The 22,494-nt window shown below is 39.2% G+C and overlaps 1 protein-coding gene across 6 annotated transcripts in view; it reads right to left on the reverse strand.

Annotated features, from left to right (window-relative positions):
- Positions 1-22,494, reverse strand: part of elna (elastin a) — a 44,762-nt gene that overhangs the window by 16,804 nt on the left and 5,464 nt on the right. For 5 of the 6 annotated variants that reach the window (XM_026298450.2, XM_026298448.2, XM_026298447.2 and 2 more), the window contains exons 2-9: positions 18,044-18,097; positions 16,761-16,808; positions 15,634-15,711; positions 15,158-15,187; positions 3,641-3,691; positions 3,445-3,519; positions 563-637; positions 152-220 (exon numbers count right to left, since the gene is read on the reverse strand). In XM_026298450.2, coding sequence (XP_026154235.1) covers positions 152-220; positions 563-637; positions 3,445-3,519; positions 3,641-3,691; positions 15,158-15,187; positions 15,634-15,711; positions 16,761-16,808; positions 18,044-18,097 — 480 coding nt within the window. The remainder of the gene's footprint in view (positions 1-151; positions 221-562; positions 638-3,444; positions 3,520-3,640; positions 3,692-15,157; positions 15,188-15,633; positions 15,712-16,760; positions 16,809-18,043; positions 18,098-22,494) is intronic. The other variant, XM_026298446.2, reaches the window with a different exon arrangement.

Consider the following 22,494-nt stretch of genomic DNA (forward strand, 5'->3'; position numbering starts at 1 on the left):
CACATGATACTTATATATATATAGTTTTTATTTAGAGCCACAAGAAACTCCTGCCACATGCAATGGAAAATGAATTTCATGTGGTGCCTGCCAAGTGAACCACATCCAGTCTGCTTTCAGTTTTATGAGTTTATTGTTGAGTCTACAAAACCTGGCACTTTGGCAGCTTTCTTTCCTGCACCAGCCCCTCCTGGAAGGCCAGTCTGAGGTAAAACAGGTACTGAAAGAAAAAAAAAACAAACTGGCTCATGGAAGGGAATTTGAAAAAAATAGTGTGAAAAACATATACACATTTCTTCTAAACAACTGTAACTGTGTTTCCTGTCTTTGAAGAACACCGAGCGGTATTTTCTTTATCAGGATAAGAACTGTTTGGAGCCTGAGGTGGCTGTTCATCAGAGAAATTAAATGTATTGTACCTGAGGAAAAGCCTATTTGGGCATGAAAAAGGCAGAAATTACAGTGTGGAAAATACAAACACAAGTTGTATCAAACACCAGTTCGACTTCTCATTAAAAAGCTGCTATGAAAATTAGAAAATAGACAGAATGACGTGTCTTGCCTCCAGCGGGCAGTGCAGCTCCAGTTCCTGCGCCACCAGGACCTCCTCCTGGCCCAAGCACAGTTCCTCCAGTTCCTGTTCATACGGAAAGTTCCCAGACATAAGTATAAAATATAAATACACAATTTTGCTAGGTTAAACTCACAACTGGAGTCATCAACACACTAATGAAAACCTTGCGGTGAAAATATTTTATAGCTGTATATCCAGTGGCCACTAGGGGGCTCAATGACACTGGATGAGCAGGTTTGTGCTAGACTTGATCTCTTCAGCAGGGAGCCATATCCTTAGTCTGGACATCAGTATTGAAAGCAGTTAATCTGGCCCTACTAGGCTGTCAACACCCCATGATCAAATGCAGCATGGCTGACATTTAATCTAATCAGGACAGGCAGCCAGCATGCATGGATGGCATTTGCCTTGCCTCATAAAATGCCTAATTTCTTTGGCTATCCCCTTATGAAGGAAATGAGCTGTCAGCTTCACTTGTGAGGGGGCTTGGCTGTAGAATAAAACAGATTCGTTTATTTGTTTAAACCTTTTTTTCATCTTTTAATCTTAAATTCCCCATACTTTGCTGGACAGACGTTGCGCACTGCCTCTAAGTATGTGGCCTGAGAGATATGGTGAGGAAGAGCTTAGTGAGGGAATGTTTTTGTTTTATCTGTGCTCTTTCAGAGGAATGACTTGTTATTTTGACTGTCATGAAAAGAGCAGAGTGATTCTAGGCACTCAAGTTTTGTCACTGCCAACCAATACTTAAGAGTTGGCTCTCTGCCACAGCACAGTCCAGGCCATGATTGGGTCCTCCTGAATCCATGCATAATCAGCCTGCCTCATTTAAAGTAAATCATTTGTACATACACAGCTCAGAGAGTTTAAGGTCATGCTGGACTTTGCCGAAGTTCAAACTGTCCGAGGTTTGCAGGTACAAGATAAAAGTACATGTGTTTGCCAAAGAGCGTTTTTCATGCTGAGTTACCATTAATGTGAAACATTCATTTTGGCATTCTTAAAACGTACAAGCATGCAGCGTTTTCAAACTTCAAAAAAGCTTAGAGTCAGTATTCAGCAGAGCTCAAGTTTGTACAGTAATCTGTCTTCAGCCTATTTCCCTGTGGTAGCAGAGGGCCTCCTGTGCCTGTGCTGAGGGCAACTAGAATTTTTGCAGAATTTGTTTATATCATTATCATCAGATTAGCCATCAAGAAACCTTATTTATGTTGTTGTTTTATAGTGACACATCAACTGATTTCAAACTGAATATTTTGAGTTGTTACTTCTGATTACATCTTAAACCAGGGAGGGCAGATGACTAGTTCATGAAGACGATGTCTAACTTCAAGTACTGAACACAGGGCAAAGCCGATTTAACACAAAAGAGAAATAATCTTTCTTAATATTATACTAAATGACACACCAGAGGCATTTCACCTATACAAGGATCTTTTATGGCAAGCCTAGATATACATGTAAGAACCAGAAGTAACCAAAGCGGGAGTGGAAAGCCATATAGTATCACTGCAAGTCAAAACAAGATGATGTTAAATTTATGCTCAGTTAATTGTGATATTTCTTTTTCTCCACATAGATGTAAAAATGCGATTTTAAAGTGTTTTGATGTTGTTCATGATTCATAATAAACGTTCATCTTTATCTGTCCCAGTTCAGGGAAGGCCAAGTTGAAATCCGATTGCGTCACAGTGGCGCGACAAGGCTGTCCCATTTTAGAAGGCCCCGGATACGAAGCTGCCCAACATATCCCAAAATTCTTTGCGAAAGGTGACAAAAACGAACATACGAGCGACGAGGAGGTCATCATGAAAATACAACTACCCACATTAAAAACGCTAGTAAAGTAACTTTAGCAAAAGTTTACACTGTTGTCCAAAAGTAATGTCACACAATGAGAAACATCGTCAGCAACGCTGGCGGCGTAGCATCTCATTTTCTACAAAATAATATAAATCATGAAAAAAAAATTCTGGCTCCATCATAAGCGAGTAATTTAACAAACCTGTGATGGTTGCTAGGCGACAGAAGCCGAGCTATGTGACTCAACGGTAAGGCGGGAACAATTGATGACGCAAACAGGAAGTCCTACGTAGACTAGACCGTCGCATTTCGGTCAACATAGACTACGAAGTCTGCGCTTTGGTAAAGCGCTTTGGTAAACCGTGTCCTTCGAAGGCTGCAGACTCTGAACTGGGATAAAGCCTCATGCAATACAGAGCTGACGAAGAGCTGATTTCTTTTTAAACCTTGTTTTGATTGTGACCACCTATAGGGTTAAACGGACGCAGATGATTCGCTGTGGCGACCCCTGAATGGAGCAGCCGAAAGGAAAAGAAGTTTTGATTGTGACCACCTGGATGTATGTGGTATTGTTTGCACCTTGGCCATTGATGTCACATAGGATTTTGATTTATCTTGCATATAAATATATGAATATATATTTATACAGTTAATAAACATTAACAAACAATGCTATAGTGTGAAGACTTTCAATTTAGCATTATTTTGTGGAAAATAAACCATCTTAGAAACACTTGACCACTTTAAGGTAAATACACTGTAAAGTGTAGTGTAAAATAAAGTATTAAACAGTCATATTATTTATATTTTACCCTACTGGTTATTATTAACCTGTAAAATCAAGGACTTTCTTAGGCCATTTTAAAAAGTTTCACGTTAATTCAGTATGCCACCCTTCTATAGTCTATGCCTCTGCCCCCCTCAAGAACTGCCCCTGTGTGAGGAACATGATGTCACCATGGGTTTAGGCACATAATATCTCAATGAAGTAATATAACCCAATCAATATTTGAAGGCCCTTTACATTATTAAGATTCATTTCCAAACATTATCTGCCATTGCTTCACCTCTTTTGGCAGCCTTCTGTCCAGCTCCTGGGAAAAAGCCTACAGGGCCTCTGCCATATCCAGCATATCCACCTACTGTAAATCAAACAAAATGAAACAAATTGGAGACCTTTGGCGTGAAATGTTCTAACCTGCTCTCAAATAAATGTTACACTTGCACATGACCAAGTTTAGTTTCAAGGTTACTTGTATTCACCTCCTCCATGGCCAACACCTCCAAGACCACCAACTCCTAGATTGCCATAACCTTAATAGAAAAGAAAACAACAGTTATTAGATTAGAGGGTAATGAATAAAGTGAGAATTCCTGTAGGACAAACTGTAGATCCTGCTTTTCCTGTAATGAATTTCTAGTGATTTATTTAGTGATAATTTGCCTTCAGTAATAACTCATAATAAAAACTAATCATTCGTTCTTTCATCAAAACATTTCCAGGCCCACAACCACAGCATACTGTCCTATAAATAAAAAAACAAAAGAAATATGACAATATCATGTGTACATTATTAAGTTTGATTGAAAACACTTCACATTTATGTTTCTAGAGCCAAGTTGATCCCCACTGACTAAGAAACATAGACATCAAAAATGTCATCTGGTCATGCTGTAGTCTAAACACTGGAGGGAGCAATCTGTTCTTTCAGAGCTATTTATGGTTGGCAACAGTGCATGATACATGAATAAAGTTATATCCCAGCTTGGATCTCTGCTCGCTAACCAATGAAAAAAGAACAAAAAAAAAAGAAAAGAAAATAGGAAAGTGTGGAAAGGACATGGACTGAATTGTTCACCACCTGCTCATGAATTCAAGGAAGATACTTTAAATTAGGAGACAAATAGCAAAGTGAAGTCCAAAGAGATGCCAAAAAGATACATGTCAGTTTCTTGGATTGTTTTAATGTCAGACACATGACTATCAGAGATGTATTTCTGAGAGCTGTATTAAAGCAGCTCTGACCTTAACTAGTTCCCCTATCAGTGACAAACATGAAACGAAGGAATTGAAATGCTGCCAACAAGCTGGTTGATCAAGGTACTTATCATCAATACTTGCAATCCAAAATATGTGAAGTGAGAACAACTAAGCATGGGAAAGAAGGTGAGCATCGAAGGTTGAGAGCTTGAAGTCTGTCCAGCAATCTGAAGGATTCAAGTAATGATATTGACGAGATGCAGGAATGTGCTGGAAGAGACAGAGTAAGATGGACGTGTGGGGTTTCAGGACCTAGTCAAAACAAATGTGGGCACTGGCATTGCCAAGGGCTTGGCAAACAGTCTGAGCATGCAGTGCGAGCCCAGACACTAAGCTAAGCATCCTTGTGATAATCTCTCTCCTTCAAAGCAATCAGCTCGATTCTTCCCGATTGCTCAACTGTCTATAAGACACACCTCAAAGTAATAACACCAGTAATCAATTCTTATATAAATCAAACTGATTTGGGCCTTTCCCTTTTCCACTGACAGAAGGAATTTGTAACATTTGCTTCATTTGTTTCGGTGAAGCCCACATATCATAAAATGTTCAGGATTTGACATAAAACTGACACAAACAAGAGAGCTGTGTGATTTATTGAACACTGCTGATGCCTTAAACCTTTAAAATTAGTCTGGTGTGTTCTTTTAAAACCGTACTGTCTGGTCTAGCCTCCAGATCACAGAATGTCTCATTGGCCAGACTAAGGGTATGTGTGTGTCAGTGTGAGTGATGGCAATACAGCACAATCTACGCAATAGAGAGATGATGCATGTCAGAGGAAGAGGAACATGAAAAGAGAGTGAAGACAGGCAGTACTGTGGAGACTTTGAGTCTATTCATCCATCATCTGGTCCACCTGTGCTCACATATGCATGACCCAACCTGGCTCTGGCAGTCGTACTCAGGGTCGACCAGCACCTGCCACGTTGAGCACAGCTCTTTGATTTGAGATCAGGAGACAAGATGCAGCCATGCAGAAGTCAGCTTGAGAAGCTGTGTGTGTGATCACGAGTGCAGACCTTGGGCAGACACAAGATTTAAACAAGAAACTTTATTGTCTGTAGTACTGACATTACAACATACTGGGAAAATAAAACGCTCTCAAGTAAAAAAAATACTACCCTGGGGACTGTGTATTTTCAGGGTCAACACAAGAGGATATGCTAACAAAATCTAGACCTGGTGATTTGGCATCCATCTGCTGATATTATATTTGGGAGACGCAGGGCAGATTTTTTTGTACAAAAGCTCTCAGTTTTGCCATTTTCACAACATCTTCTAAGTCAAACAAGTATGCTTTTGTTGGACTACTATATGATTACAGTATGTCAGCTCACACAAATAGACCCGTCTTAGGTCACACATTACTGGAAGACTACACCAATGTTGTTTGCTGTCACGAATCACAAACATAGAAATTTTGCACCATGACCCTAACATCAAATAATCACTTTTCTTTGGTTTTGCTCCCACTATTTAGGAGACGGCTGACAAACTCAAGGATTTCTGTAAACTAATGTAGCAGATAATTTTCTCACTGACCCTCAAGGCTCAGTGGGAAACTACTATGTGGGAGACCATTTAAAATCCCAACAGCCTTTGGACTGTGGACAAAGGAACCCTACAAAAGGTCGACACTGTGAATACAAAATGGAAGGGACAGAAACCCAATACTACACAGGAGAGAAGACTGGGAGCCAAGAAAATTGGAAGGTAAGTGATGCGGCACAGCAATATATCATAGTTTCCTCCACTTAGATTTCTACAAAAAAAAGTGTGACAGAAACATGGTTTACTAGCCAGTTTCCATTCAGAAAAGCCCACTGGCTTTCACAGCTGTGTGGTGACAAGTGCACCAGCAGGTTGTTGAGGGTGAAATTTGTGATGGTGTGGGAGAGCGTTACTGAGCATAGTCCAGCAGCAGTGACTCATTTGTGGTGGCTGGTTGGAGAATGATCTCAGTGAGGGTACAAATTGAATGCAAGTCATGATCTGCTCTAACAAAGAAGTTGTGTTTTCATGAGAATTAAAATGTGATGAGGGACAGGCTTCCATAGTCATTGCCTCCTGCTGCACCATGTCATGTGCACTGGTATTTAAGCCGAAGCCTGACATTGGAATAAAAAGCCAGACAGCATGGCTAGTTCTTTCAGTCACCAGTCATGTTCTCAAACTTTGGTCCAGTACAAGTGATGGACATGAGCCAGTGAGAACACAAATATCTGGTTTCAATCTCACCACTGAAACGTCTTGCTCATTCTCCACTGGGGTTAGGTAAGGTAATACAAGAGACATTAATCAAAACATTGTTTTCAATACTCAGTCTCTTGTGCTGGTTCTCCTTGTTACGCCATCCTTTTCTCTTTTAACTCACTCTTTCCTGTCCAAATTGTGTCTAAGAGGTTGCATAGACCAGACATGAGGTGTTAATAGCAGCAACCAGAGGAAGCCAAACGTGAGAAGTGAAAGATAGATTTTCTCGTTCTTCTCCATCTTTTCCTGACCCCCCCTCCTTGTTTCTACTTTGTGAACCAGCTGGGCCTGGTGAAGGGTTTAATTTAAGAGAGCAAAAAAATTCCATGGCACAGATCCATTGTAACTGACAGCAGACGCGCTGAGAGCAGACCTCGAAGCCAGAGCTCTGAAATGAAATTTCTGAGACTGGCTTTCACCGTATTATTTGTTATATCTCATATTTGTTGTTATAGCTAATATTTGATTAGGGAAGTGGTCTAAGAATAAATGTTTATTTTCTCTACATGTCTCTTTAATAGTATTGTCTGAGCTGGAAACTAGTGTCAATATGCAAAAATTCCATGGGGGTCATGGATGAATCAGAAATAGTGGGTGGGTGTTCAGCTAAACACTGGGTTTGCTGTACAAACCATCAAACCACAGTCAGACAAAGAGTAAAGAGTAGTTATGAGAAGAATGGACGCATGTCAAGGCGTGTCAAATTCATCAGTTTTGTTAATGTGATGGAATGTGACAAAACTTGATGATAGCTTAATGTTCAAAGGCTCTCTGGAGGCCTCAAGAGAATTAGCATTTTACTGAAATTGACAGACAGATTTCGTTCTTCGGCTGTGGTCCTGTATAAATTTTTACTTTGAAAGCTAAGCCCATCATTATGTCCTTCACTATCACGACACCAGAGTTTTATCAGTATCAAATGATCACACCGTTCCACTTCCAAGTTAGTGGATGAATTACATTCTTCTGAGGTGATGCAGGACCTGCAGGATGAAAGCAGAGTGATGTGAGGTGCTGTAGTGATTCCAGATCGCGTGAGACAAGAGGACACAATGACACTCCCCAAGCTTCCTCTCCCCCTCTCCCCTGCACCTTGTCACCTCTAGATTCTCTGTGCTGTCCGTCATGTCTGTCTCAAAGTTGTGAGAAGCAGGACTAGTCACATGGTGGACTAATTAAATATTCACACAGTCACATTACTGCACACTAACTCTCTCCCTTGCTGGCCTGTGAGAGCCAACCAACTTTGGCGGCAAGCCTTTTACTGTTTTCGCTTTCCTCTTCCATGGAGTCATTGACACTATCAACGTGAGGTCCCAAAACCTCAGCCTCCCTCTTTGCCAGATGATCCCAATAGCACTGTCTGAGCTGTCAGATTTGCTTCAGACAAAAAGGGTCTAACTTTGCCTCATTCTCTACCACGGGGGCAGCATCCAGGTCAAAATCAACGTAATAAAACTGGACTTCCAAACTTCTAAGTTTGTATAGTCAGTCATTTTTATGTTTCTAAGGGACATTTGCATCATACTACAATCAGAATGTGCCGTGTTTTGCTGTGTGTTAAGCACTTACTGTACATTGATGGAGCAACTTTGGAGGGTCTCACCAACCCACACATTTGGACATCAAATCACACATAGTTTCTGGGGTGTTCAGCAACTTTTACCAATGGCTCCAAATTAACAGCAAGTGTAAAAGTCACCCTTACTTATATTATGTGGATTACACAGCACTGCCACCATGCCAGACCAGGCTGCCTTGCCCAGTGACGTCTGTGAATGCCTGACCTCACCAGCCTGTCCTCATTTCTCACGTCCACAAAACATATGCCTTATTTCAAACACATATGTGTGAAGACCATTCAGACCATGCCCCTTAATTCAAGCTGTGCTAATTTGTACACCATGCATTACACCATATCCACTGAGTATGTGATGTCATTGTTTATGCTACAAGTCATACAGAGCAGCACACGCTATGCTGCATGCTTTCAAGTCAACCAAACAATTCTTGCTTTAGCTTGTTTCTGTGAGTTGAGAGCCTCTGCTATTCTACTTTTTTCCACTTCTGAAGGAATGTCACATGTGGTCTGCCAACCGCCCCTGAATATGTCTGAAGAGCATCTCCAACTCAGAGCCATTGCCCACTGTAGCTTGGCACAAATGATCATAGCATGTACTGTATTGGCATGCAGACAAGTCAGAAACACACGGTAAGCATTAAACAGCAGTGAACATGTGCACTTAGAGAATTAACTTTCGAAAAACTGCTCATTTTAACAAGTATGTGTTATGTCTAGAGAAGTTCAATTGTGCAAATTATGCAGAAGGCAAAAAAAGGAAAAATTAGTCAACAAATGTAGTCTGTGGCCATGGTATGTAAAATTGGCCAAGTGTTTTTCTGCTCGCAGATGGTCCACATATGGAAGTGACTGCAGTTCCACTGAATACTTTTCTGACAACTCAGGGATGAGAAAAGAGACCAGTGTTCGACAGGTCGACTTGGCGCAAAACATGCAAATTGAAACAATGATGTTAAGATTCATTGAGTCGGCCTCACAGGCATGTTCCAAGTTTCTCTGTCAGTATAACGGCTGTGATCATTGTGCAGCCATCTGAGGCTGAACAATATGTTCACTATGACAAATGTATGGGATGTGCTACAAAGGAAAATAAATGCGAGAGATAAACTGTCTCACTGAGTGAATAAGCTGCTTAGCAAACTAAACATGTATGTAGCGACTTTGCCACATTGACTAATAGAGCAGGATACCTACAGTATAATTAGGCTTGAAGTGCTAAAGCCGAAGTCATTTTAAATCCATCCATCTTCACGAGTCATTTAGTCCATCACTGGGTGTAGGTAAGTACAGAGAAATCTAGAGAGAAATTTCAATGCAGTGAGATAACGACCTTGAATCAACATGATAATTTAAAAATACAGACATTTTAAAAATGAGTTAGATGACTCTGGGACCACTAACAATGGACTACAAAAGACTTTCATCACTTCACTAAGAACAACATTTGCCTTCACCATTTAAAATGATACCGCCTTTAAAAACTATTGCTTTAAGACATGTCACAACTTAAAGCAATACTTGATATTTCTAAGTTAATGCCCTCCATTGACTGAAGGTTTTGTGTGACTCATTTGTTGACAATTTTTCTAACATGACCATTTTCCATGTAAATAGGTGACATTCTACCCAATGTGTTGTTCAGTTGCAGCTATACTCAATGTAGAACTCACACTTTACTCAGCTTCTCAAACTAATAATCTGCCATTATTATGACCTCTTATGCTAAACAGCAGCATGATTTATTACTCAGCTATAAATACACAAAACTGGCCTTCAAACCTAAAGGACTTTAGTTTGCTTCTATTAATGATTGCAACAGTGTCATCTGTCTTCATAGACTTTTTGGGAAGTAAGAGCAAGACATTTCTCCATTGCAATATAAACAGCATTTAGGGTGTTCTGCCAGATGGACAAGGATAGTGGTCCATGCTCCAGACCTGCTGGCAAACAGAGCACAGGAGGGGTTGTCAGAGCATGCCAAGTTATGGATCATCCACTGACCCAAAAACATGGAAAAAAATACTTTGGTGGTAACATGCGCACTACCACACAGAACCACCACACAATCATGTCACAAAGTGGGTTTAAAAGGCTGGGAAGCTCTTACCCAGTAAATGTGAAAGCATAAGTTCAATGTGGGGGTAAAATACCACAATTATAAAGTGTAATGTGTGGCATGCGTGACTGATTAGACACCAATAAAAACTAATAAAGATGTTATCTGATCTTGCTTTACTCCAAAATAAATTTAATTTTTGAGAGGAATAAGTGAGATTATTGAAGAAGCTAACAACAACATCTGTTGACATCATCCAAGAAACATTTGTTTGGGAACCAAAAGACATTTCCAATGTGAACAAACAAGCTGTGTTGACTGCGTTACAGTATGTAGGTTAAGTCTAGTGTGGGGACCTGAAATAAAAAAGTTTTCTCTGCAGACGGTTTAGATTCCAAGATATTAAAAGATTAACAGTGAGAATAAGGTGAAGAAAAGATTAAGGAGAGGCAAAGTAAAGATAAGTGGGTAGAAATAAAGCATCATCCGTCTGTGTATGTCTGCCTGCATTCTGGAAAGTACAGTATATTTCCCTAAATCAATGCCAGAAGACATATTTATTATTTATGTGTGTTTGTGCATGCACATGTTCACACTTACAATTATGTACATATGAAGACCATAAACACATTTGCATATACCCACTGTCATGCACTTTCAGAGACAGATACTTCTAGTCTCAAATGACAGGTCTGAGCTCCAGTAATGAAAAACATATGTGCTCTAGGAGACTAAACCTCCTCCAAGCTCATCGTGTTCTGGCTAAATACTTTCATCCTTACCTCAATCTATCATTGTCCTTTCTCTCAACAAGCTATTTAAGTATGTGTGTTGCATAAATGCATGTGGAATATAATGTTGTGTGTGTTTATGAGTACCGGTGTACGTACGTCTATGACATATTATGGTATGTTCACAAGAGTTATTGGTCCTTTCTGCCCTCCTTGCTTCGTCCTTCGTCGTCTCTTCTCTGTCCTCCCCATATCTACTCCATCTTTTCATTTCTCTGCCTTTCCTCCACTCTTCCTGTTTTGAAGCAGGCCTACACTTAGTGCTTCTTTAAACAATGACCCTGATGTGAACCAGACGGTTTGAAGATGAACCAAAAGAACTGGATGTATAGAGGAGTGTGTTTTAAACTGCAGAAAGATACATAATATTCAAAATGAGGTTCTGGATTCTGGGCTTGAAACCTGGTCCGCCCAGGGCCTTTTTGTTAGAATAGTTACAAATAGCACTCTGTTTCTATGTGATCCCTGCAACTATGTGACACACAGGCTGACCAAGCAGAGAGTGCAGTGTGAAAATCAGGGGTAGCCAGCCCTGGTGCTTGAGAGGCCCTGCCCTGCTTGTTTTCCAACTATCCCTGCCTGTGATTGACTGAACATGTCTGATCCAGGTAATCAGCAGTGGGAAGGGCACATATTGTTGGAAAACAAGCAGCCCAGGGGCTCTTGAGTAAAGAAACTCTGCAGGTCCAGCAAAAAAACAAAGGACAAGTAATGTTACAGAAAACTACTTCAGCAAAGCAGGTAATGAAAAAAAAAAATTACAACAAAATAGTGTCTCCGTTTTATGTATATATTTTCAGTCTCTATCTCTCCCCTCTCAACTCATCTTCCTGTCACAACACATAGAACACAAATACATACCACACTCACAGACCAACTACTTATTGATTTTTCTTTCCTAAAACAAATTACTAACAATATTTGTCTTAAATATATAATCATAAAACCCCACTATTTGTACTTTGCCAAATACCATATTTGGATTCAGCTTCCTAATATTGGCATCCAAACACAGTCACACCTGGTCTTCTTGGTCATGATAATCCTGCCCTAAGCTTCTGATGTAAGTGGTTCTTACTTTTAGACCAGTAGAGATTTGGTACCAAGGTAGCACTAACTTTCCTTGCCCAGAGCCAGTTCTTTGGATGTTGAAATGGAAAGAACTTTTTCAAAATTAGGCACTAGCTTCGAACCAGACCTGGAAATGCCTTAGTGGAAAAGGGGATGTGTGGAGTTCTCCCTGCATCTGTGTGGGTTTTTCTCTGGGTACACCTTCCTCCCACAGTCCAAACACATGGTGTTAGGCTGATTAGTTAATCTAAATTGCCCATAGGTGTGAAGGCGAGTGTTTGTCTGTCAATATGTGTCAGCCCTGTGATAGACTGGAGATCTGTTAAGGGTGTGCCCCGCCTCTCATTGCCCCTCTGATGAAGATATATTGCAGTTTTATCAAGTATGATTCCACTTCCACCTCACCACTGAGACTACTGTTAATACAATTTTTCTATTACTATAGATTATGGTGTTTTCAGTGGCAGTGAAGAACCATTGCTGACTTGTCTTTTGCTTGGAAATGTCTTGCAGGCTACCTTTAAATTTGTTTCATTTCAGACAAATGACAAAAAACAGCAGAAGAATGTTTATGACAAACACCTTTCGGGCTGCTTGAACTAGCTGGTGATGCCAAACTCAAAGGAGGCTCCACACAACCCACTGCCAGCCAAACTTTAACTTATTTTCTTTTGTCATTGTCACAAATTTATTTTACACGTCTCCCACACACTTTATGAGTCTTGACACTAATAAAGAAGTGACATGTAGTCAATCGCATAACAATGTGAGATGTTTCTTTAGTGTTGTAGTGTAGGTCCTCACTGACACTGGGGATGGGCAAAATATTAGAAATACAATAATGACTACAGTATTCATCCACTAGTGTATCTATAATCCAAGCAGACAAATGCTAAATGAAGCTGCCTATAGATTCTGATTGCTCATAAAATATTTCACTGAGAGTTTTCTGTGACAGTGAGAGAAAGGTAGGACAAACACAACATTGCCTTTTTGTCATCTTCAATTTGTATCGCTCTGTAGGAATCCCACCCAGATACATCCCTTCTCGAACTAAAACAGACTGTTGTAATAATTCAATAAAAATACACCTACAGCAAAAACAGTAACCTCTATGTTTCACTTAAGTGCCTTCACACTGCCTGAAAATGACAACTGGCTAGACTACAACAGCCAAGTTTTGGCAATCACATCATGAGGATTAAATCCACCTTTGCTTGAGGGAACACAGTAAAGGAGATGGTGTCCAACAGCTGTTCATAAAGAGAAAGTTCCTTTTTCCAGCTTTGAGTGTATTGTCAAAGCTGGATGCTGACAGGCCTCACAATTAGTGTAACATTGTACAAGGTCTTGCATGAACTACACTGCAATTCACTGCAGTCACGCTACTCATACAGCCAGCTGCTGTTCCCCATTACTGGCCAGGCAAGGTGCATATCTGCAGACTGCGATGTCACTCCTTGGCTTAAACATGAGAATAAATGGCAGCTCTCTTCATGTTTGCATTTGTGTCTCTTTAGCAACAGAAGCCTGCTTTATCTATTAAGGTTAACAAATGAAAATGTCAATGATTTTTCACATGCTGGTAGCATATCATTTCTTCTGGCATGTTTTTTTGTGGCAAAAGCCAAACAGATGGATCCAACCTGTCACTGTATGAACCTTACCTACGGTACTGATGAACTGTGGATGAGCATTTTTAAAATAATGGAAACTAAGATATGCAGAAAGTTATTATATCCAAATTTGGACAGGCTCAGAGAATACTCTTCTGAAGGAATGGAAATCGCTGATATGAAAGTCACTCTGATGGAAACCAACATTTATAGATTACTGAAGAAAATTACAGCCACAAGGTGGAATATTTTTTTATTGTGCCTTAGTGAATTCAGGTCTCTTCTTCCATTTCAAAAATGTTTGAAACCTTAGCTGACCCTCAACTCTTCACTCTAAATTCAAGGTTTTTCATACAACAGAGATCAGTAGAGTGTATGAGGCCAAGCACATAGACCCAAATTGCTTTAATTTAAAATAAAATCACATGACAAGGTGATTTCAACATTGTTTGCCTCCCTTTTTGACAATAATATCATTTATGAAATGTACGCCTGGTGAGGCAAACGCATATGAAAGGCAGGGCAATATTTCCTAAGTAATGCTCTGCTGAGCCCAGCCAAAGTCAACTTCCACCTAATACTGGATATTAAGTCATTTTCACAAAGTGGCTCTGCAGCAACACTAGTTAGAGGGTGGGGGTGTGACCCTCCAGAGGGACCCTTCTGTAACCCACACCATGTGTTATCAGGGCTATAAGACGATTGCTTGGCTCCTTATCTTTCTAAACACATAGAGGTAGGCTGAGATTGTATCAGCAGTGCTTATGGAAATTAAACGATGGTTAAACTTTATTAAAGTGCCAATGCAGCTCAAAGTGAACTACAGCAAAGGAAAATATTTACTGTACACTATCAGACAGAAGGGCTGTGGTAAAATTCAACACAGAGGTTTCCGGATATTGTAAAACTCTTAACATTACAATAACATTAATCAGTGCTTTGGCACCATTGTTTGGTGGTGATGGCTGTTTGCACACTGCCAGTCGTCACTCCTTAAAGCAGCAGAGGTGTGGGAGTCATTGCCCTGTGTCTGTGCAGCTCTCCCTGTCCTGTTGGAGGGTGAATGAGATGCAGTCTATACATACTGTACTTTATCCACCCCAGAACAAAACTTTCTGTACACTAAATGTAATGCAGGAATTTTCCGTGGTGTAAACAAAACAAACCTGTTTTCTTCTATTACAGTATTGTTTTGTAGCAAATGCCATATAAACAGAGCAAGAACAAGGTTGTGACTCTATCTTCAAAATATAGAGTAAGTCCACTTACAGTATGACATATTGTCTATTTTAATACATGCAGTATAAAATATACCCATTATCTTACTTTACATCAGTTTCCACAAAGAATAACACGTTCCAACTTACCAGGTTTAGGAGCTTTTCCAGCTTGTCCTGCTGGGTAAAAACATAAAAAATAAAATGTATGTGAGGCTATATTTTTTCCTTGTTATTTCTAACTATATAGACATAGAATATGTGTATGTATTACATGCACCGCTTTACATTTTTCAACCTTTCTAACATTAAGAAATGAATAGAATTTTTAAGACACAAGAAACAACAGGAAACAGAAAGGTACAACATACAACAAATGTCCCCTGACATAACTGAACTCTGGTTATTGTGGATGTAAGGCATGTGGTGTAACCATTTGGCTAACACGGTGCACCAGCAACTACAATTTCTTTGGTCATGTTCGTCTTTATGTTTGAGAAGCATTCTAACCTTTTTTTCAAACAATGATGTTGAAGAAAATCCTGAATATACGTAAGGATGGAAACTCCTCAATGCAGCTGTATAGAAGCAAAAGTGTTTACACGGTTTTCTTTTAAATATATTACCTGTAAAACCCAAGCCACCAGGTCCAACAGCTCCTGGCACCAAGCCGCCTGGGCCCACACCCCCTCCATAACCTCCTACTGTCAGAGTGAAACAGAGACAGATATGACTGTGATTAGTACTGTCGCTGTCATTGTTGTTGTCTACATTTAAAATCTGCCAACATGTCTTTATGATCATAATTCAGGGTTTATTGTCAATTACCTGAAAATTGCTGACCACTGAGTTTCTAGAAGAGACTTGTATAATCAGCCTCAAATTTCCAAACCTCACACCTCATTATGCCTTCCAGTAAACTGGTTCAACAGCAGTGGTTGGCCGCATACACAATGTTTATTGCAATTGCAATATCCCTAAAATTTAATTCTTCTTAGGTTTTGGTGGTGTGACAAGGAAGTCTCACCATGTGTTTCCCCCAGATCTGAACAGCTGAGTGCTGAAAGGGAAGTTTGTCTTCAGAGAAACAACTTGTTTCTTCTTGTTTTTGTTATAACAAATACTAAATCGTTTGGTGCTACAACATAGGTTTATACAGTATATTAGCACTCAAATAAAAATTTACAAACATCTAACAAACAATTCACAGTATAAAAATACAAATTCAAAAAGTCTCATTGTATCAGTTCCTCCTGAATTCATGGCTTTATTACTGAGATCTAAAAAAAAAGCTACACATGGTCAAATGTGTTCAGCAAATGGGAGCTGAAGCCATGCCAGGACACTGCAGACTGTTGGTAAACTGTTGCTAAAGTGTAGTGTGCATGCAGAGCTGAGTGTATCTGCTATGGATGTGTGAAATGACAAACAGCAGGCAGAATATTGGTGGCTGTGTTTACGCCCAGAGGAGACCAAGGCCATTTGGATTAACAATTAGAGCCCTGAGAAAGCAACAGCTGTCATGACAGAGACTACTGTATGGAAAGGATTTACTTCATGAGTAATGCAGCATCAAATATTCGAACCTCTGCAAATACAAATAATGAAAGAATAAAGGTAAATAAAATAAAGAATTAATGAACAACCATAAAACAATAAATTAAACCAAGCAGCTGCTACATGAGAAATTTATTTGGTCCATCAACAAATCAGGTGATAAAAAGTAGCACAACAACAAATGAAGGCTACTCACCTGCAGCTTTAGCTGGCTGGTAGCCTGCATGCACCCCTCCCGTAGACCCTTGTAAGACAACAATGATAGAGTATTGAGTTATGTGATGGCAACATGTAATGTAACAGGCAGTTTTTTGGCCCAGCAATCATTACACCAGGGGAGCATGTTGTGGCACGCATCTTGTGCCAGTTTATGTGAGTATGCATATATGTTTTGATATCATGACTGTGCAGGGACCAACACTGACATTAATAAAAGTGACGTTACTATCTACAGTACGTTTAGACACAACAAAATTGCAACAGCAAACAGTTTTATGAAACATCATTGATTCAGACCGGATGACTTTTTTTTTTTTTTTGAACGAGTGAAGCTGCACATTTATTAACAGCAGCTGAGTTGCCAAGGGGTGGATAAGTTGGATGGTGGATGTACAACGATACAATGAATACAGTCCTGTCTGTGGTTACGTTCAGGCAACAAAAGCACTTTGGTTAAGATGGTTTGGGTTAAATGTAAATAAACAGGATGTGTCACTGAAACCCTTTTCTGTATTAAACCATACCATGATCTTTAGCCTAGTGCTGTGCCAAAACATAACCATAAAAAGTTCATTAACACTTAGTCACTACAAGTGGATTCTGTAATGCAAGACTGAATATTTTGGCAGGAAACAAATATGTTGTCTGTGAACATTTTACTGATATTTGCAGCTTGCCAAATTCTTAAATTAAGAACATATTCTCATTACATTAACAGAAACCGTAATCCGGTCGCAATCATGATTCCTCCAAAACATATCTGCTGTGGCAGTTTAACTGTACCTAAAAATAAATTCTAGGAGACGGTTGGTTTATGAGTTTGACTCACTGTGAACATTAAAGGATTTAATGGAGCACAGTATGACGTGTGTGTGTGTGTGTCTGTGTGTGTGTCTGTGTGTGTGTGTGAGTACTTCAGGTTTCAGGTTATTCAGATAACTGAATGAACACATTAACTGTTAACTTAATCCAACCATGTAAAGCATGAATGCTGTGTGATCCTAAAGGGATGCATTTCAACTGCATGACAACTGTGAAATGTGTATTATATTGTATTACTATAGTTTTTTTTATCTTGACATTATTTACTATACATGAACAAATTCACATTCAGATGCTGCTTCTTTTAGCAAAACTTCTGGCCTACAGTAGTGTAATTAAAATCTTATACCACTGTTCACAATAAACAGACTTTGTTTGTTGTGGCTATGTACTTTTTTTTTTTTTTAATGTCCAGACAGCCATTGGAGACTCTGTTACCTGGAAACAATCCAGTTCCTGGTCCGGCCGCAGCACCAGGTGGTACATACACACCTGGAGAAAACAACGGAAAAAGCAAAAGGTCACACACAATTCACCAGCATGTATGACATACAATAAAAATGTGGCCAAAGACGTTTCAGCCATCAATATTTCTTTTTATTGCAATAAAACAGCTTTTCTAAACAATAAGCCCATTTATTAGACAAGCATTCTCAAACACATTCATCATCTGTGACCCAGACACCAAACTGAAATCTGTCCTTGGCATACACATCTGCCCCAGGTCACAGCAGTGATGGGGTGCACAATAAAACGTGAACACAGTGGCTCCAGCCAGAGCCAGATTGAAACCAAAAAGAATAAAGAAAAAACTTTATAGGCTTGATTAGGAGAAAATTCCAAGTGTTTTTATTCTGATGAGGTATTGCATTTGGAAACTTTTCAAAAAGCTGCTGAAGCACTGTGGAGACGCTCAACCCCCACCTACACCCCCTAACCTCATTTCTCGCCTGATTTCTGGCTGCAACTCTGAGTAATTCCTGAGATGGTCGTTCTGGATCCCAGACATGGTGGCCTCATGTGTGCGAAGAACAACAACAGAAATAAAAGAGAGGGAGGATGAAAAAATGACTCCAGTTGTTCTGGGACGACTAACAGCTAAATCCAAGGGGACTGGTGAGCTCTGGCCAAAATTACAGAGTTATATTTTTTGAGGGGGAAATCTGGTTTAGATCACTAAAGTCACAATGCAATGAAGAGAATGGGGCTGCAGGACCACAATGATCATATGTAATGGTTCTTACATGTGTGGGGTGGCCAATTAATTTAAACCACATGTCAGAGGCGTTCATGTGTTTATTAGCGAATACTCTGTGAACACTGTGCTTTGAGTTCTGTCCACTCAGTGTGTCCATTAGGGGAAGAACATTACAAGGTATTACTGTCCGAATAGGGTTGAATGAAAAATCATGAGACATGCCACAGAAAAATCAAAGTTAAAATCCATTACACCGAAGAAGGCTTTCACCTTTTCACTAACAAGCTGTGACATATTTAATGAGTTAGTGCCACAATAACATCCCTATTGTTTCTACTGTACAGATGAAAATGAGCAGTCACAAACAATCAGTGGATGTAACCTGTTAAATGCAACATTCAGAAACATATATTAAGAAAACACTTTTAAATGGAGCTGCTAAGATGCTATAACATGTACAGGATAACCACAACTTTTAACAATAAAAAAATGTGGATTGACTGACTTGTAAAAAAAAAAGAGCCTGAAAGTACGCCGAAGTAAAACATTAAAATCTGAAAGTATACACAGCAGAATCTAAACGTGTTGATGTAATAGTGATTTAGCAAGGACACCACTGTCATGTTTACTTATAGAAATATTCTAAAACTGCACTCAAAATTTGTTTGGAACAGGATGAAAAAATTTGTCTGTTTTTGTTTAAAAGAAAAATTCTTTTCTTGAGCAAAGGGTAGTGTGCCAACAGCGGTTTGCAGAGTGCAAAGTAAAAGTTTTTTGTTTTTTCAGCACAAGTGTAAATGGGAACAGGTTCTTCATGACAAGATTAATGAACAAATGGACAGATGAGAGAGGTTGCCTTTTAACTCAAGGACACTGAGATGGATGAGGGTAGAACTGATCAGATATCTTAGGGTTTGGCCTTGTTATACTCACGACAGACTGAAGAAAATTATTAAAAGTCATGCAGGTTCAAATAAAATAAAATTTGGAAAAAAATAATATTATCCAGGGTCCTGTATTTGATTAGTCAATACAACTAATGTGTTCCCCCATGTGTTTGTGTTTATGTACATATCTGTCACTTTGCCCATGCCAGAGGCTGTATGTCAGAGATCTGAGGTGCAGGCACTACACGATGAGGGTGGAGTGATTGTTCTCAAATCTGCTCCTTCATTTTACAGTCAAAAGGAGGATTTCCTGTCTGGGTAGTGCAAGCAAGTTAAGAGGGAGTGTGTGTCTGCTCCAGTTTTCCTATTTCTTAGAATCCCATCGTGCTACTGTATTATTTTTACAAAGTGCATTAGGTTCACTTAGGCCATATATGTAAATAAGACATACACCGACCTCTGCTATTCAGCCTCACCTACCTCAATAAATTTCGGGATTTCTTCATGATTGTCTTAATTATCGTCATCATAATCTTGGGCTTATGTTCCTTGTGAACTCCAGGTCACAGTAATGTGCTGGAATTTATGTGAAGGACAAGACTGAGTTATTGAGCACAAGGGATTAAACAAGGCAGAATTTATTTCACAGTTGATTCCAGTTAAAAATTTGCCCTGAGTGTTTATAATATGATTAATACTGATCGATAAAAAACACTGGAATAGTAGATTTGAATTTCTATTACATTGTAGTGACTTTAGCACACACAATGTGTAGCATCAATAAATCACCTCCTGTTATGCACCAGCATGTGAGAAGCCTTGTTGTTATCAGTTAAATACAATGACTGCTGTGAGCTGAATTGTCTACTGTTGTGGTGTGAGCCCAGAGTTGCTCTGACTGCATTAAGAGGGTGATGACGTCCATGCACTCACAGGAATCCTGACAGTGATTTGAATTTATCATCACTCCACTTTGGACTTGAATGTGCTCCAACTGTACGACTCACTCACAGTAAGCTGCAAATGCAGCCAGTTATCAGCAGAAGGGAACTACTGCTATGTAAGGTACTGTCTGGGGGGGACATACTGACACTTCATGAAAACCTCCAATGTTAATTACAGTGTATCTAGAACAAGTGCTAAGACTAAAGTATATATTATATCTTTTTCAAAATGTCCATATGGTTCTCACATGGGTTAATGATGGGCTGAAATTTGGGTCCCAAAACACAAATACATTGTCATGTTGGCTATAAAGTGTGGCCCATTTGTGCAACCATCATCCCAAGTGTGATATTTATCTGTTTTCATGTGGGATAAATATAATACATTTCTTTTTTCTTTTTTTTTTCAAATCCCATCCTCCTTGCATAATGATAATTAACATAAATTGGAGCAAAGTACTCTGTATACTTTGCTTTGCAGAAAAAAACACTTCCAACTTTACTTCACCAGTAAACTTTGTGCAAATAAGGACGCAGGAAGAAAGAAAAATCTACTTTTGGATGTGACCTTGAGCTGCTTTCTGGCAGGTGTCCCACATGCAGGCCCATCTAAATGATTTACACAGTATGGAATTGGTGGACAATTTTTATGGCTCTCAGTTTCCCAAATTTCAGCCCATGTGGAAGCTTACAGTGACAAGGGGTCTGTGTTAACAGACATTACGGGCTGTGTTTTCACAAATGAATGTCATGTCAACTGAAAATCTGTGAAGAATTCAACATTTCTTATGTTTTTGGGACTTTGCTGTCTGAAATTGTTGTAACTGAGTTTAATATATGCCCACTTTCCATCAGCCTGTCTGTCCTTATGATATATCAAGTAAACTTGAACATCCATTTATTGTGGAAGTGACAGTAATGTCTAAGAAATTCCAGAAATTAAATTCAAAACACAAAGACAATACAATTGCTGAGAAATTTCATAATCAGAATTCAGCTTCCAAAGGATTAAAATTTTGTTTATACAACACAATGAAGACAATGTGTTAAAAGCTCAAAGGCTTAGATAAAATCATTTTTATATACAACATATGTGTATGCACGTGTTTTGGTTTCTCACATTCCCTTGTTTTGAATTTTGATAAAATGATGTAGTTGACCAGACAGGCTAACAGGTGGAAAGTGCTGTACAACTCCTTGTATGTTTAGTTTTGCATCATGTCATGTTTTGAGTGTCGGCCTGGAAAGTAGGAAGTGAAACATTTATCAGCTGTTTAGCTAAGCTTCAAAGCTGGCAATACACATGCAGAAAAAAATGTATGTGATTCATTATTTTATCTACAAATTACCGTCAATGTGGAAACCTTATACTGGCTTAAAGCACTTCATTTTCCTGGGGATACAGGTTATTGGGCTCACAAATAATAATTAAGTAGGAAAGAAGTTAGGAAATTTTAAGAACTGGTTTGTTGCTCAATAAAACTGAACCAATGACAGCTTTTCCTTAGTACCTCCATACAGTTTTTACAATTGCTCTTTGTAACTTCAAAAGTTTAGCTTTTACTTCATTTACTACAAACTGTTGAGCAATGTGCCATTTCCACAACCTCGTGTTGTGGTTGTTTAATAATTAGTCTTTCACTAAATCATAAAATTAACTGAAGGAACAATTTACATTGGACTTATGGATGCCAAACATGTGATTAAAAACCCTCACACAGCCTCACAATCCTAGTCCTTTACAAATAACTATTCATGATGATGGTGTTGCACTTCACATAGCTTGGAGTCCTATGGAAAACTACTTAGTAACATCACACACATACATTTAGACAATTCTGTACCACTGTTTCCATTCCT

Source organism: Mastacembelus armatus, chromosome 13 (assembly GCF_900324485.2).
Source record: "Mastacembelus armatus chromosome 13, fMasArm1.2, whole genome shotgun sequence".
Classification (NCBI taxonomy): domain Eukaryota; kingdom Metazoa; phylum Chordata; class Actinopteri; order Synbranchiformes; family Mastacembelidae; genus Mastacembelus; species Mastacembelus armatus.